Source organism: Electrona antarctica, assembly GCF_951216825.1.
Source record: "Electrona antarctica genome assembly, chromosome: 13".
Classification (NCBI taxonomy): Eukaryota; Metazoa; Chordata; class Actinopteri; order Myctophiformes; family Myctophidae; genus Electrona; species Electrona antarctica.
This window is the reverse complement of record NC_136794.1, coordinates 12,895,389-12,911,264: the sequence shown is the minus strand read 5'-3', so window position 1 is coordinate 12,911,264 and position 15,876 is coordinate 12,895,389. Positions and strand designations below refer to the sequence as shown.

The following is a 15,876-nucleotide window of genomic DNA, read 5'->3' as shown; positions in this document are numbered from 1 at the left end:
GAGCCTGGGCAGCCCCGCGCCGAGGGGAGGGTCCACCAGAGGGCTCTGCTCCGAACACAAAGACCGCTTTCACCTCCCCTCGCGGCCCCCTCCGCGCTCCCCCGCACACCCCTCTGACCCCCCAACACCCGCTAATACATATTTACATCATTTCATATACTGTGCATACAGTTGTTTTTCTTTGACGAATCTAATATGGCGCCATTCATATGGACCTGGAACCGGTTGCTGTCCTGCTGGGAAGCTGTCCTGCCCAGCGTCCAAGTCCCTGACACTGATGAGTAAAAGCCAAGCGGCTGAAATAAAAATCCTCTCTGTGTGGTGTGGACCTCTACGTGTGAAGTTTGCAACGGGAGTGATTGATTTTGGTCATTTATGAATGAGTGCGCCCGGAGGGCATGTGCATATACAGGTCGCTGTGGCATGCGGGTAGCAGACGTAAAGAGTGGTTTTTGCTTGCTTCAGTTGTCTCACTATAGCTTTACGTTGCGTATATGCTGTCAATAGGCGTATGTCTTTCATCCCTATAGGTGGTCCACGACACTGTTTGTCCTGGGCCCTGCAGTATCCCAGCACTCCCCTCAGGATGTGGGAGACCAGCAAGCACATCGCCCACCTTCAAATAACAACACAACACAGGTCATTAGATGACCAAACTGTGAGGAATAAATAAATGTCAGATAGGTGGGAGGACGGAAGGAGTGGGCGAGCGGGAAAGAGAGGGGGGGGGGGGGGGGGGGGGGGAGAGAGAGAGAGAGAGAGAGATCCATAATGACAGTTGACTATGTTTAGCCCCCAGAAAGGCATTGGGATAAACAGCAGCTCGTCCTAGCTAACAGGAGGGCTTTAAGTCGCTGAATTGAAAACCCCCAAAGCCACTTTTTCCTGGCCACACTGGCCATAATGAGAGCCCCGCCATTCAATTGTTGAATAGTTGAGGCTTTTCCCTTTGAGGTGACTGGCTTTAATATAGCAACACGACATACACAGTGGAGCAATGGCCGTCCCCAGCGGTGTTCAAAGCCGTGGCGGGATAGGGATACGGCTGACATGCATTATTCCCTACAAAAGCTGCCCTTTGTTTGCTTTATGCTCAGATCCCACAAATTGTAGGCTTTGTCCGTCAACATTTCTTATTTCAGGCTGAGTCTCCCCCTGTCGTCGCTGTCCTCCTTGGCCTTGGCATATGTTAGTGTAACAGAGCGTTGATAACCACACACACATTGAAACAGTCAGATGACTTTTTGTTGTCTGTTCATCCTTGCTATTGCTCCGTGGGGGGTTGGGGTGGAGGTGGTGGTGGAGGTGACTTTTCACTTCATATATAGGCCTACTTTGTGTTCAATCCAAAGGTCTAAAATGAAGTCTATGAAAAATAGAAAATCAATCATGTACTCTACTAAATGAAAATGCCCCAACGTTTAATTTAATGGAGCAACTTCAATTGTGTATACATAATAATTAGAAATACTGCTCAACTCGATGGTCACAAATGTTAGTGTTCCCTATGAAGAGCTCAATTCTATGAAAAAAGAATGCATTTGTGAGAAGGTGTATTATTAAAAGGATTCACTGTCTTTGTATATATGTGGCATCTCGGTGGCATATATTTCTCAGGTATGAATATTGTATTTTTTGAAGGGCCCTATGTCCAGCTTTGAGGGTTTGTGTAAACACAAACATTGTCTCAATACAAACATTGAATGCCATTGACAATGAATGGCCACTTTGAGTGTTTGTGTAAACACAAACATTGTGTAAACACAAACATCGAAGACGAAGGTGAGGACGCAAATTGTGATTGGCCGGAATGAGATGATGTATGATGATAAGAGCGCCCCTCACTTCACACAAGTGTGATTTTTATTTATATTACAATTCTATTTCTCAACAAGATTTAAAATGTCCATGGCCAACATTATGTCCCTTCAGCTCAACTTAAAAGCCATTTTAGGGTGTGTGTGTTGAGCTTTCCCCCAGAGTACTCATGCATCGTATGGAATATGTGGTTTATTCATAGATGGCATTCGAGGGCAGTTCCTGAGGTTTTAAAGAAAATATGAATCATCACCCTCCCATCAATGTGAAAATACAGAGGGGTGCAATTTTAGTGAGTTTTTTCCTGTCCAATTTGAATGTGAAACTGGACAGAAAACGTTGTTGAAACAAACTGTGGATACTTATTTATTTACATGTCCTATTTCATTATTCCAGCTGATTTTCCTGAATTTCCTTTTCATTGTGATTGAATGGGTAAATTTGAGTACAGTATATGTAGGTGGGTGCCTTTCTGAGCAGTGTGTTGTGCGTAATGATTAATTATAACCAGATTTATTGTTCTTCGTATTATGGAGCATAAATTAGACATAGTTTGTCATAGTTAGTCATAGTTTGACGTATACAAACGTTTCGCTCAACTGATTTTCAACTTGAACTTTCAACACATTGCATTGCAGATTGTTGAATGTTCAAGTTGAAAATCTAATCTAAATTCCACTACTCAGTAGTGGAATTCTCAATTTTTACTATAGTACTAGATTTTTGAGGGGCGATAGCCTCTTGTGTCCTATGTCCTTTTGGTGTATGTAACCCAATTTTTTTCCCAAAACAAACATTAAATGCCATTGACAATGAATGGACAATTTTGAGTTTGTGTAAACACAAACATTGCGTAAAGGACGCAAATTGTGATTGGCCGGAATGAGATGATGTATGATGATGTATGATGATGATGAAGAGCGCCCCTCATTTCACACGGGTGTGATTTTTTTATTTTTAGAAAAACTCTATTACAATTAAATGTTATGCTAAAGTGTTGTATTAGTAAGTATTTGCATCAAAATATACTTTTTCAACCAAACAGAATCGTATTCAGATATCTGAGATAGTGGAATGGAAGCAATAATTAAGTATAAATAAATATAAGTACTCAAGTAAAGTAAAAGTACTTAAAAAAATGCTTTTCAGTTTTTCCATTTTCTTTTCCATTTTTCTCCTACATGTTTGTCGTAACTAATTCACCCAATCAGTGTCACTGCCAACCTGTAGACCACATGTCTCCTCCAATGCAGGGGTCATTGCCATGTTGGCTGCCATTACCAGAAACACATAAAGAGCTGGCCCTGAATGACCATTACAGGTCTGCAACTCTGAGAGTGTATATGTATGTATATGTATATTTGTACACTATCAGAGTTACCGTATGGTGGTCCTTGAAAATAAAATAAAAAGATTAAGAAACTACTGTATTGTCAACTGGAAGAAAACCTGGAGACTGACATTCAGTAATGGTGTCTTGTGATCTAAATAAAAACAATATAATAACGCACAGGTCCTGGACCTGGTGAGAGCAGGAGTGGACCTGTGGGGCCCGGACAGGAGTCAACCCACAGAGCCTAGGCCTTCCACGTGCCAGATTGATCTATACCTCCTAGTCCCGGCAAACTCCGGAGCAACGGATTGTGTGGCACTGGTCTTTCCCTAAATGGGACTGATCGAGGGTATAGCTACTGGGACGTAAGTCGGGACTTGATCACCCTGGCTGGGTCAGCTGAGTGAGGGGTATGATGTTGTGAGACCCTGATGACCTTGGGATACATCAGTGAGGATACGTCCCAGGTGCATCCATCCATGCAATGTTTTTTCATTCTAATGTTATGTAAAAAACAAAATCTAGAAGTCTTGCCACAGACCCGTTTGTTATTGATGATGACTCCTGCTCCGACAGTGAGGAGTTTCACCAGGATGATATATAACTCATTCAGAGGAGCACATCCTCCTAGTTTAAGATCTCAGCTGAACAGGCACACAAACCGCTTCTGCCGATTTCCAAACACGGTCAGTCATACATGCCTGTGTTGGAGTGACCACACAAGCCAGGGGGGCACCAGGGGGGTATTGAACCCCAATCTCCACGGTGGTGGGCAGGAACTTTACCCCTACCCCACCTGGAGTCCTGGACACCCCTACAGGCTTTACAGTGGAAAATATGTTCATTTCTGGAAGTGACACCTAATAATGTGTAACATGGTTAACCATGTGTTCATAGTGAATCATACAACCATGTATAAATTAGCTGTTCCACTGCTCCGCTGAACAAGCCGAGCTCCTGGCAGGTCAGGCACCATTAACTGAGCACACTGCCAAGTCAGAGCAGGTCAAAACACTGACTGGCGCCACCACTCACTCACGCACGCACGCGCGCACACACACACACACACACACACACACACACACACACACGCACGCACGCACGCGGATGCACGCACGCACGCACACACACACAGGCTGGTAGATTGCTCAATTAGGCCTCCTTTCGCCCGTGCCTCTCTTAAACCTGGAGCTACACTTAGCAGTCATTACGCTCAGGGTCAAGTGTGATCCCTGTGCTTATCTGCATCAGTGGCGCACTTGTGTGTATGCAGGCACAAGCATGTGCACGCAAACACGCACGCACCAACCCACCCATCCATACATGTATGCACAGTTTTGCACACATATAGGCCTACAAACCACCTTCTGATTTCTGGAGAGAGTTGTTGGGCAATACAATTGAAATAGCAAGGGATACCATTGAAGAGGCAATGCTGCCCTCATGTGCTTTGAAAGCAGTTATTACAAGTGGTTAAGAAATACCATTTGTGGGTAGCTTTTTAAGAGTCCCCCCCCCCTCCCCCATAATTCACTTAGCCCTCCTTTTTGAAACCACATGTTAGGGAGAGAGGGTCACCCTCGAGGCACCTTATGATGTATCTTCCTGTATATGTTCAGGACCCGCCGGGCAGCATTGTGCTGTGCTTCTGTGAACTTCCAAGAGCCTCGACGACGACAACGTGCCTGAGCGGAACCATCCACACTGACTGTGATGATGCTTGTCTCGGAGCTCTGCGGGGTGGTCCACGGCGGTCTAGAGAGAGAACACAGTGTGAGTCCCACCGGCCCTATTAGGATGTAATAGCTGGTGTGCTTAAGTGTGAGGTGGAACAGTGAGATGCTTTATCTGGGGCTGATCACAAAGCACGTCTCCCTGCTGGAGACCCTCCAGCCTGATAATGACTAAGGGATGTGCGGTGGGCCGGGGAGGAAACTCCCTTCACCACAGCCCTACTATCTCTGTGGGAGTTCATTACACACACACACACACACACACACACACACACACACACAGACTGGCCGCACATGCACATGTACGCACGCACCGTGCTTCCACCCCAATGTGAGTGTGCGTGTGTGTGTGCGTGCATGTTCGTGCATGATGTGCGAACATGCACACTCACATTGATATACCAGACAGTCACACAGACATAAATGCACGGTCTCAAAATGCACACGCAGACACATACAGTATACATACATGCTGACATGGATGCTGGTGCTCGTATGGTTGAGGACCATTATGTGCACAAACACAAACACACACACACTGACATGAACGCTGGTGGGCAGATGCGCACAACATTCGCCACACTATAAACTAAGCATCCTGAATAGATTCCTGTGGACATCCCCTGCCGCACCCAAGCAGACAGACTCCCCAACAGCCTTCCACCCACAGTCCCTCCCCTCATTCCCTCCACCCGGGCCGCCCACACACACAAACACGGCCAAATCCTCAGTGTTACTTTAATTCCGAGAGTGCAAAAATGGTCCCAAATGGACAGGACCATTTGGGTTCATTGTTGTGCTCTCAGTCAGAGTAACACATGAGGATTTTACTGTGCAGACAGAGTGATGCGGGCTGATAGCTGTGATACTGAGCCACTAGTGCTCAGATAGATGGCAGTTATGACAGTCAGACAGAGACTAAGTGAAACCAGCTGGGTCACAGAAAGGGTGTCAGGGCATGACAGGGGTTGTCTCAATGTCATATGGACCACACACACACACACACACACACGTTTTCCCACGGCAGGAAAGGAATTAAGAGGGCAATACATATATTCAGTATCATAAATCTAAGCCATTGCTGCTGTAGAGCAGCAACACACTTGGCCAATCATCGCTGCAGGGGTAATGTGATCTATAGGTAAATAGCTAACATGGATTAGCTAAGATTATTAAGATAGTCTTTATAAAAGCTACTCTTAAAATATCTAATATATATTGTTATGCGCTAGCCCCTCCTACATCCACAAACTACTGTCCACAAACTTTGTCTTAAACAAACATTAAATTCCCATTGACAATGAATGGAGAAGTTACCTCAGCGTCTGAGCAAGCGTCTATTTTACATCATGATGATGTACGATGATAAGAGCGCCCCCACTGAAGACCTGGAAATATTGCTAGGGCCTAGGGGGAGACCGCAGTTATTGAACAATAGCCCATAGCAATGATTGCAAAATGGAAATATAGAGCTATTTAACACTTTAGAAAGGTTAGCTACTTGGAATCTACATCTAAATCTACAACTCCAAAACAGAGAAGAGTATATACTGTCAAGTTATGTTGCAGATAGTTAACAAAAGGTAGTCTAACCTCAAGTGTCCCCTCACGTGTCCTGTCACACTGCAACCCATGTCGACATCCTAAATGGGTCTGATAACTCTGATTGTGTCCTGCCAGCCTCTGACGCAATGAACTATTTTAACTAAAGCTCTGATGCCATCTGCTGGTATGATCTTGACATGACCTCCACAGTCCACTTAGTGTATTTATATAAATCTTTTATTTGAAACTTTCAGATGTTTGTAAAGTACAATTTTCTCCTGGATCACACCATGAAAATGGCCAGTTCATTCACAGTTGATACTAGTATGAGGATTTCTGGAGGCAGCCTTGCAGTCTAATTTGATAGATAAGATAAGAAAAAGTTGGAAAACAAAAATATCAACCATTGAAGAAAAACCCAATGTACCCGGGGAACCAAATTTACCCTGACCAGGAAGAACTGCCAAAATGGCTGCGTATATATCATGGCCTATAGTCCCTTTTAATGAGTTGTAATTCATTTTGATCAGTTTAAAATGGTGAAGAGAAAGAAGGGGAAGGACCCAGTTGTCAACTCAACAGAGGAGAAAGTAAAGAGTTGTGTGAAATTAGATAAGAGCTCAGGGTGGCAAAGGCGAAGGCCATTCCACTGTAAGAACTCTCCAATGTCCAGATGAAGAGTTTAACTCTCCATATTGGCCATGAAGAGAATGCTACACGCATACGTGTTACATGTCTGAACAGTTTGTACACACACATTTAAATTAGGAAAAAACAAAACACACACACAAAGATCTAATTTGTTCTTTTCTATTTACAAAATGTTTGTAATGTTACTGAACATAATTTCAACCAAGGATGCCACGGTGAAAATCCGTTTTTAATCACTCAACTGGTAGCCTCAGTAGCCAGGCTTTTATTTTCGTTCGCATTCAGGCTCAAAAAGAAAAGCCTGGGGAAACACATTGGGAAATGTGGCATAGGAAGCCCACGTCCTTGTATTTCGCTAAAACGAGTGCAGAGGCGCATCACTCCAAATTTGGTGACGTCCGTGTTCTCGGCTGTTTTCTACCAGGGGAGGGGAGGAGGCTCAGATCGGTGAACCAATATGATCCACCGCCTGTTTTCGACCGGCACCCGTCACTCTAAACCAGAAATCACACAGGCATGGCCCAGGCTACTCAAACAGTTTGTCATACATTCATAAAACACATTCATAAAAATAAAAAAAGAAATAAAGTTAAAAAGAGTCTCCCAGTCCTGCTGAAGTCAGTAATAGATTATGTTCAATATTTGGAGCCTGAATGTAGCTGGTTTTACACGATCTGCTGTAACAGATTGCAACAGAATAGCCAGAGTTTTGGTGCTCTATAATGGTATAGTGGTTGATACAGAAATGGACAGTACTGATCGAAAGCCTCCACTCTGAACAATAGAAGTGACTTCAACTTAGTACAAAAAAACCCAAAACATTATATATATGTACGGTATATAAACACATACATATACTGTAGCTTGATGGCAAAATAACGTGGGGACAAAACAAAAAGGGCAACAGGCACCCGCTCTAATTCCACATGTCAAAACAACAGCAAATGTGCCACAGCTGCCACCGTTATTAAACATGTGAACATTAAAACATAAAAACAAAATCAATTCAAGCCATCCTGAGAACAATCTGAAAACAATAAATACACGCTGGGCTCCACGCCTTATGCACACTCCTGTTAGAGAGAGAGACTGCGATTGTGTGTCAAGTGTTGTGTATGCGTCTTAAATCAGACAACTCAGTCCAGGCTGTGTCTGTTGGTGTGTCAGTATCCCTGTAGTCCATTATAAATCTTCTGTATCGACGCCTGCTTCAGGAGACCTCGAATACCTTCAAGCAAAGGCACACACATACAAATAGTTAAACTTTTTACAGCTTTCTGATCAGTCCTGACTGTATTGTAACATATTTGATCCAATATCTCAACGGAAAGACTGTTTCCATAAATACATAAAACCTCACAAAAACAATGCATTCTTCTCTCTGCACTGATACATTCAATGCCCAGGGGCCCGTTTCACAAAACTTGGATTAGAGATTAAACCGGGATTTAACAGATACCCTCTTAATATATCCTGGATCAGCGATTAACCGGTTTCATTAAAGCTTGTTAATCTTGCCAGATTAATTTTGCCAGTTAACCTGGATATGTTGAGGCTTGATTCGGTTTCATGAAAGCAATGCCCACTAGTTACCATGGAAACTAATGCTGTGGACGAGGCTAACAGCCAGGTTTAACCTAATCCTGATGTCTTTACTGTTCATTAAGCAGTCAGGTTGATCACAAACCAATGATTTTTTTCCCACACTTTTATAGGTTTATGTTGCCTTATTTTTATCGGTCTGAATTAAAGGACTAATTTAAGCACTATATACACACAAGTAAGACACCTGAACACGGGAAGCGAACGCAGCTGTTGTGGCAGTCTGACACACACACAGACCTTGTTTTGTCTTCTTTTTTTTTTTGTTCTTTTTTTTAAGTTTATTTTTTATTTAAAGTTTTCTACTGTGTGTGTTTTTTGTGTGTGATACAGCTGTGCCCTCTGGTGGCGGGCGGGTGGTGTTACAGCATGACACACAGACAGACAGACATGTTCTGCTGGGTTACATAGTAATGGCTCACTGGCGTTTGCAAAATTTAAGAACCAAAATATATAGGCTGCACAACCTCATCATGACAGCTTGTGAGCTTGTAGCTCAGCTACTTTTGGTGAATGTTCCCCCAGAATAGGTTTGCTGTCGTGCAAGTGGTTAAGACGAATTATTATATTATATTACAATTTTTGTAAAAGTGAAAACTATTAAATATTACCATTACTCATTGTTACAACATATTACCATTGTAACATACTATTGAACCCATGACCCACGGTTCACCAGTCTGGCCCCTGTCTGGGCAACAACCCCCTTCCCCAAAAGGTAGCTCCCTCAGAGGAGGGAGATATGGCCAAATATCACGATGCTACAATATCATTATGCTTGGTAAGAATTATGTTACATTTATGACAGTTTCATTATGAAGTTTTAAGTTAAGAGTAGTGGTAAAATGTAAGACTATATTTTTCGGGTAGTTAATCATTCAGTCTATCCACTATTGAGAGTATTTTCTCTCTTTAATTACAGAAGCAGCATTTCTTTAGAAGCTTAAATCCTTGTATAAGTAAGTCTGGAATAGATTAGTAAAGATACTAAGATATACAGAAGGGGGCAGTAATGCGTTCTATTAAGGATGCCAACTGCCATAACACCCCACGAAGAAGGATCAGTAAATCTGTGTTCCACCGAATGGGTCTAGTGAGGAAAAGCCAGGCTCTGCATTTAGCCAGGCTTTATGATCCTGGCTCGATAAATCCACCCATTCCAAGCCTCGCTTGGCTTTAGTGGAATGGAATAAAACAGGCTGTACGGACCAGGATTTAACAAGCCTGGTTTGGGCTTGAATCCTGGATTAGTTCATCCAAGTTTCGTGAAACAGGCCCCAGGTCCTCCCCCCACACACACATACCGTCTTTCTGCTGATCATCCAATTGCGTCTGGGGGAAATCCACATCAAAGGTGATAATGAGAGAGCCACGGATGTTGATGTTGTCGAAGTTGGGCAGGCCTTCACCCTTCTTCCATAGGCGAGCACCGGTCTTGGTGATCTTATCCCTAACTACATGGACCTGGTATATTGATGACATAATCCCCTTTACTCAATAGTGATAACAATTAGAATTACAACAGGCTCTTTGACAGATTCATGGTGTAAATGCCCCTTATAGCCATAAACCTCAGCCATTCACACAATGGAACAAATTAGGGTTTACCCTGTATAATAATCATTGTGAATAAAGATATTCAATTAGAGGTGCCTAGTACTGTAACATAGCAAAGATAAAACAGCTTCTATACCACTCAAATAAAATTGCATGTGTATCTGTTTGTGTACCCATCTCATCTGAAGAATTGCTCGCTTATACAGGGTTCTAATTCCACATTCACCAGTAGGTACATACATCATACATGAAACATGGTGTAACTCTACTATGTTGGCATACTAAAATAAAAAGGTGTTTTATCCTCAACACTTACCGTGTGTCCGTCTAGGTGTGTGATGTCCATCTCGAAGCCAACCAGTGCCTCCACCAGAGAGATTGTGACATTGGTGTACAAGTCATCCCCGCGACGCTCAAACACGGGATGCCTGAAATAATATGAACGTTATCAGCTTTTATCTTTGCTAATGAGCCGTTCATTTAGGCTTTCCAGTACAGACTAGTGCACAGATATTGTGGATGGATGAAAGATATAGTTCATACTTCAACACTTTGATGCGGAAGCGCAGATCTCCCGGTTCTCCATCGATGTGAGGCTCCCCTGTGTGGATCCAGGAAAATTATGAGGAGAGAACACTGATCAGGGGAAATGATGAGGAGAGAGCACGCTAAAATATTTTTTGGTTTATTGCCAGCCTCGAGGTGGATGTCACCTTACCTTCTCCAATGAAAGGGTACTCCATCTCATCTCGCACTCCCTGTTCAATTTCTACTTCCAGGGTTCTCTCTTCATTTACCAGTCTGAAATAGGTACGACATACCAGTCATCAGCACATTCTCGTCAGAGCTTTCATTACATTTGCTTAACCTTTTTATTGCCATCTACGTTTATAAATAAAAGTGTCCCTTTAAATGTTGCCTGACATATTTTGTAATCAATCACAAATGCACAGAAACGGTGTACGTATACACCCCCACCACTCCAGAGACGAGCGGTTGTATAATCTTTGGAGTTGCATTGTTCATTTGGACCGCATTTGGACCGCTGGTGGACGGTGAAAACCAGTGAGTGAGTCAAAGTATGCAGGTATGCATAGCTGGAGGGACACACGTTCCCAACGACTCACTTTATATTGGGACATTCATCACAGACCATCTCCTGAGTCATTTGGAAACGGCCGGGACCAAGCTGTGTCGTCCTCATCTCCTGTCTGCAGTTACATTTTCTCTTGCCAGGGGCTTCTTTGGCTATAGGCTTGTTCCGTACTACCTGTGTGGCAAATAGAGAAAGGTGTTTTGCTTGGACAAAGAAACTGATGATTGTGTGTATTGAAAGAACAAGAACTGTTGGCTGATACTAACCTCGACAAAGTTCCCAGAGTAAACCTCTTCAAGAGTGACTTCCAGGTCGAGTATTATGTCGTTTCCTCTTGGGATGTTTCTGTCCTGTTGCTGGCGATTACCACCAAACATGAACCCAAAGTCGCCAAAGAAACTAGGAAGGGGAGAAGTGTTGTATGTTTTAGTAGCCACGACAGTACTGAGCTTTTCTACTACAGTCACATAAGACAAGTAACCAGGCTGTAACAGAAGCATTCTGGAAGTTGTTCATACAGTACACAAAGACTTCTCTTTAAAAAACCACAGGGTTCACCAATGACAGAGCCTATGCATGGCGCGTCACAGCTGTACAATTGATAACAAACCTCAAGGAATCATGGTAAGCGGTGTCAACTATGAAGACCAGAGATCACCGTACTCCAGCGCAGGTAAAGAAAGTGACAGCAATAAGTCTCTTTTTGAGGGGCTCCAGCTATCCCCTCCAATACGGCTTTGAAGATTACGTCATATGGCACTGCAGCCAAGTCTATGGGACTTATGTTTGTTTAGAGCACAAGACGTACATCGTTTGCCAGCCAAGTCTATGGCCATTAATGTTTGTTTAGGGCCCTTATGACGTAAATCTATACTACTTGGCCTTACTCCCATAATCCACCTCACCACTGCTCATTTTGATAGGTTGGAATGGCTTAGGGTTGACTACAGAATACAACAACTTGCAATGGGGCTTGGTCTACAAGATTCGCTACACCACTGAGATACCCACGTACCTTCAAAATACTCCCTTAATATCAACAAAAGTCCACGATCACAACACCAGAGTTAAAAAAAACCACGTTGAACCCAGATTCGGCTCAAACAAGGGGTTAAATTAATTTATTTTTCTGGTTTTGTCCTCTTAGCAGTTTTTGTATTGAGTACTATTGACCTGTACCTTCCTTGGATGGTACCCATTCTGCAATTTAGAGTAATGGTAATGGCCCCTACACACTGTAGGAGTTTTAAAGTTGTCGGTGAGTCATCAGATCGCCACACACAGAGAGCAAAACCTTGGCGATCAAAGCACGATTTTGCGTCAGATCCTGAGTTTTGTCGGCGAGTGCCAAAAATGGTCCCCGACAGCATAATCGGAGCAAATATCGTGCAGTGTGTACGAGCCATTAGTTTGTTTAGGGCAGTAAATGACGACGTAAGACATCATATGGCCAATTTAAATACATATTGTACACACAATCAGCGCCGGGATTCCTTCAAAATAGAAGCTTTGGGGTGCCGGGAAGACATGGCCGCTTTTACTCTGTAAGACTAACATCAGTCACTTTTCCATTCACTCTAATAGAAGAGGTGCGGGTTTAAACCGCAGATATGACGTCTCCGCCTACAGGAAATACGTTGCCTGCGACCATGAGACCCGTTTCTGAATCGGTCTATATCCATCAGATCAAAACCACGGAGAGCGCCCTAGATTAGGAGAGACGAGGCATTCTTTCTGCAGCGGTAAACAGACCGGACCGGACCGCACATGAACAAAAAGCGGTATTGTGGAATATTCTTCTCTCGTTTGATATCGTTGAAGATGCGTTAGGACGTGTACACACGTCCTTTGATTGCTTATGACGTGTGGGCACATCGGATGGACTGAACCTGTTAAATTCAAGCGTGGGTTTTGACGTATGGTCACGTCGGTGCGGCATTTATGAAGTGATCGTAAACAGCTGATCCCAGCGTATTTTTGGTCAGAGATTCGATAAATGTCACGGCTGAAACCGACTGTCATTTAAATAACACGCCCTTGAATATTCCTTGAAACGCCCCGATTTTACGGCATGAAAAACTGGAATATGACCAAACATCATCATATGGAAAGCCAATAAGAATTTAGAAAAGAGTTTCCAAACACCTCTCACCTCGCTGTCTGTCATGTCCGCCTGGTCATTTCATCGTCTACTCAGGCTTATGTGAACACCCCAGACAGTTTTTAAGTTGCTCGATTCAGTATTTAGATATACGGCATACGGCCACTTTTGGGCGCAAGCCGCGTTGATAAATGAGGGCCATAGAGTGAACAGCATTACGTTTTGACTTTGTATGCATTGTCAACAAGTTTCAACATTTTTGGACAGTAACATTTTGAAAATGTTACCAATAGGCGGTGGTGGCTCAGTGGTAGAGTGGCTGGATGGTAACCGCAAGGTTGCCTGTTCGAACCCCGGCTCCCCCAGAGTTAGTGTCGAAGTGTCCTTGAGCAAGACACTGAACCCCTAATTGCTCCCGATGTGCTGGCTAGTGCCTTGCATGGTTTCTGCCGCCATCGGTGTATGAATGGGTGAATTGATGCACAATCTATGTAAAGCGCCTTGGATAAAGGCGCTATATAAATGCACCATTTACCATTTACCAATAGTACAGAAAATGTTTTGATACACATGACAATGAATCCATATCCATTACTCTTTGGAAACTCCTCCTGTTCATTAGGACCTACCTTGAGAAGATGTCATTGTGCGAACCGTGGTGACCCTCTTTGAGACCATCTTCCCCATAAGCATCATACTGTTTCCTTTTCTCCTCATCTGAGAGGACCTACAAAGAAAAACAACTAATCAGTCAGTCAGACACACAAAAACATTATGTTTAATCTTACGACACCCACATACCAAATCATCATAGGGCTGTCACTTAAAATAACATCGTGAGAGCTGAACACACGGATGCACCTGCAAAATTGAATTAATCTCAGCCCACTCCCAGTACTCCACGTCGAGATTTCATGAATGCCAGCGGGCCGACGTAACAGCCAATCAGAGTGAGCCACACTGTCTATTGGACCAATCAAAATGTCACAAGCGTTTCCAACGACAACCAAACGGATCGCGTACGTACACTACAGACTTTTGTATTTGCCTCGAGCGTTTCTAATTCTCCACATAGACATAAGACATACAGAAACCTTCTAGCGCGTTATAAACACATTTCCTCCATATAAATGTAGTACATTTTCCTGTAAAAGAACAGTTATCCCACATATGTCCCGCCTCCTCCTGGCTGCATCAGAAACGTCAGTATTTAAAACATTAACATAAGGTGGTGAATAAATAAATATCAACCTCATAGGCTGACCCCAAGTCTGCAAATTTGTCTGCAGCTTGTGGGTCGTCTTGATTTCTGTCGGGGTGCAGCTGTAGTGCCAGCTTTCTGTAGGCCTTTTTGATGTCCCTGACTGTTGCCGCCTTGGTCACTCCCAAGATCTTGTAGAAATCTCGTCTACAACAGGACACATAAAAGGGGATGATGACGATAGAAACAGAGCTAAAGTCACTTATACGTTAATGAAGGACTAGCTCTGTTCCATAGCTCTAATGCCTAATGCAAAAGCATTAGAGCTATGGGCCAGGGGCCGGCCAACGTTAACAAACACTTAGTACACAAGCAATCTGACACACAAGAGAAATCTGACACACAAGAGAAAAGTGGCCAGGCACAGGTATCATACCGCTGGGTAGGAATATGTAGGTAGGTCACTGGTCAGTAATACTTCTTATTAGTCATTGAAAACATGGCCATAACGTAAGGATTACATTGTGAGAAAACCCCCACTAATAAGTGTAATGTACAGTGACTGTAGTGCAGCAATCAAAGCCAGATCAGCACTTCCATATTAGCCAGCTAGCATCAGATTCCTGTCCAGTCTGTCTCTCACACATGCCGCTGCTGCTGCTCAGCCGACCAATCACAATGGAACATGTGTACCAGTCCACTACCAGCCGGCTGAAGCGTGTTTTCCATTCTATCCCGCTTTATTAGAATATATAAGATAACAACTCACCCCGCGAGCACCGCCGTGATGACATAGAGCAGCAGACAGCAAACATTGTACAAATTCATGCCTCGGGTGGCCATAGATCCGGTATTTTGTTTAAAGAGGCCAACAGAACAGCCGGCTTCTAAAGACTCCCTTTGCTCCCAGTGTGCTGCCTGACCTGTCAGTCACACAAGCCTCCTTCCTTCTGTCAGGGAATGTCCCGCCCCCTTCCTAGCGGAAGAGCCGCCTCTTTGAATTCAAACCCCACCCACTTTTTTAAAGCAACTCGACACAACACAGTCGCACGACTGTTATTTTGAAACGTAGGAGGACCTATTCTAAAATGTCACGAATCTAAGATTTTTTCAGTCGGATTAGAAAAAAAAGAGAAAAAAAATGTTCGTTGTGGCTATTATCGCAATCAGAGCTCCTTTTTTAAATGACTGATGTCACGATGTGTGATGTCAAAACCATAGAGTATATATATAATAGAG

At 43.5% G+C, this 15,876-nt stretch overlaps 1 protein-coding gene across 1 annotated transcript; it reads right to left on the bottom strand.

Moving 5' to 3' along the window:
* Positions 1 to 6,648: 6,648 nt before the first annotated feature.
* On the bottom strand, positions 6,649 to 15,604 carry dnajb11 (DnaJ heat shock protein family (Hsp40) member B11). Its single transcript, XM_079518738.1, has 10 exons — positions 15,407 to 15,604; positions 14,688 to 14,844; positions 14,066 to 14,163; positions 11,602 to 11,734; positions 11,367 to 11,509; positions 10,958 to 11,040; positions 10,783 to 10,840; positions 10,556 to 10,667; positions 9,987 to 10,146; positions 6,649 to 8,308 (listed from the first exon to the last, which is right to left on the bottom strand). The coding sequence occupies exons 1-10, from the start codon at positions 15,478 to 15,480 to the stop codon at positions 8,244 to 8,246; spliced, it is 1,083 nt and encodes a 360-aa protein (XP_079374864.1). The 5' UTR covers positions 15,481 to 15,604; the 3' UTR covers positions 6,649 to 8,243.
* Between the last annotated feature and the right edge of the window lie 272 nt (positions 15,605 to 15,876).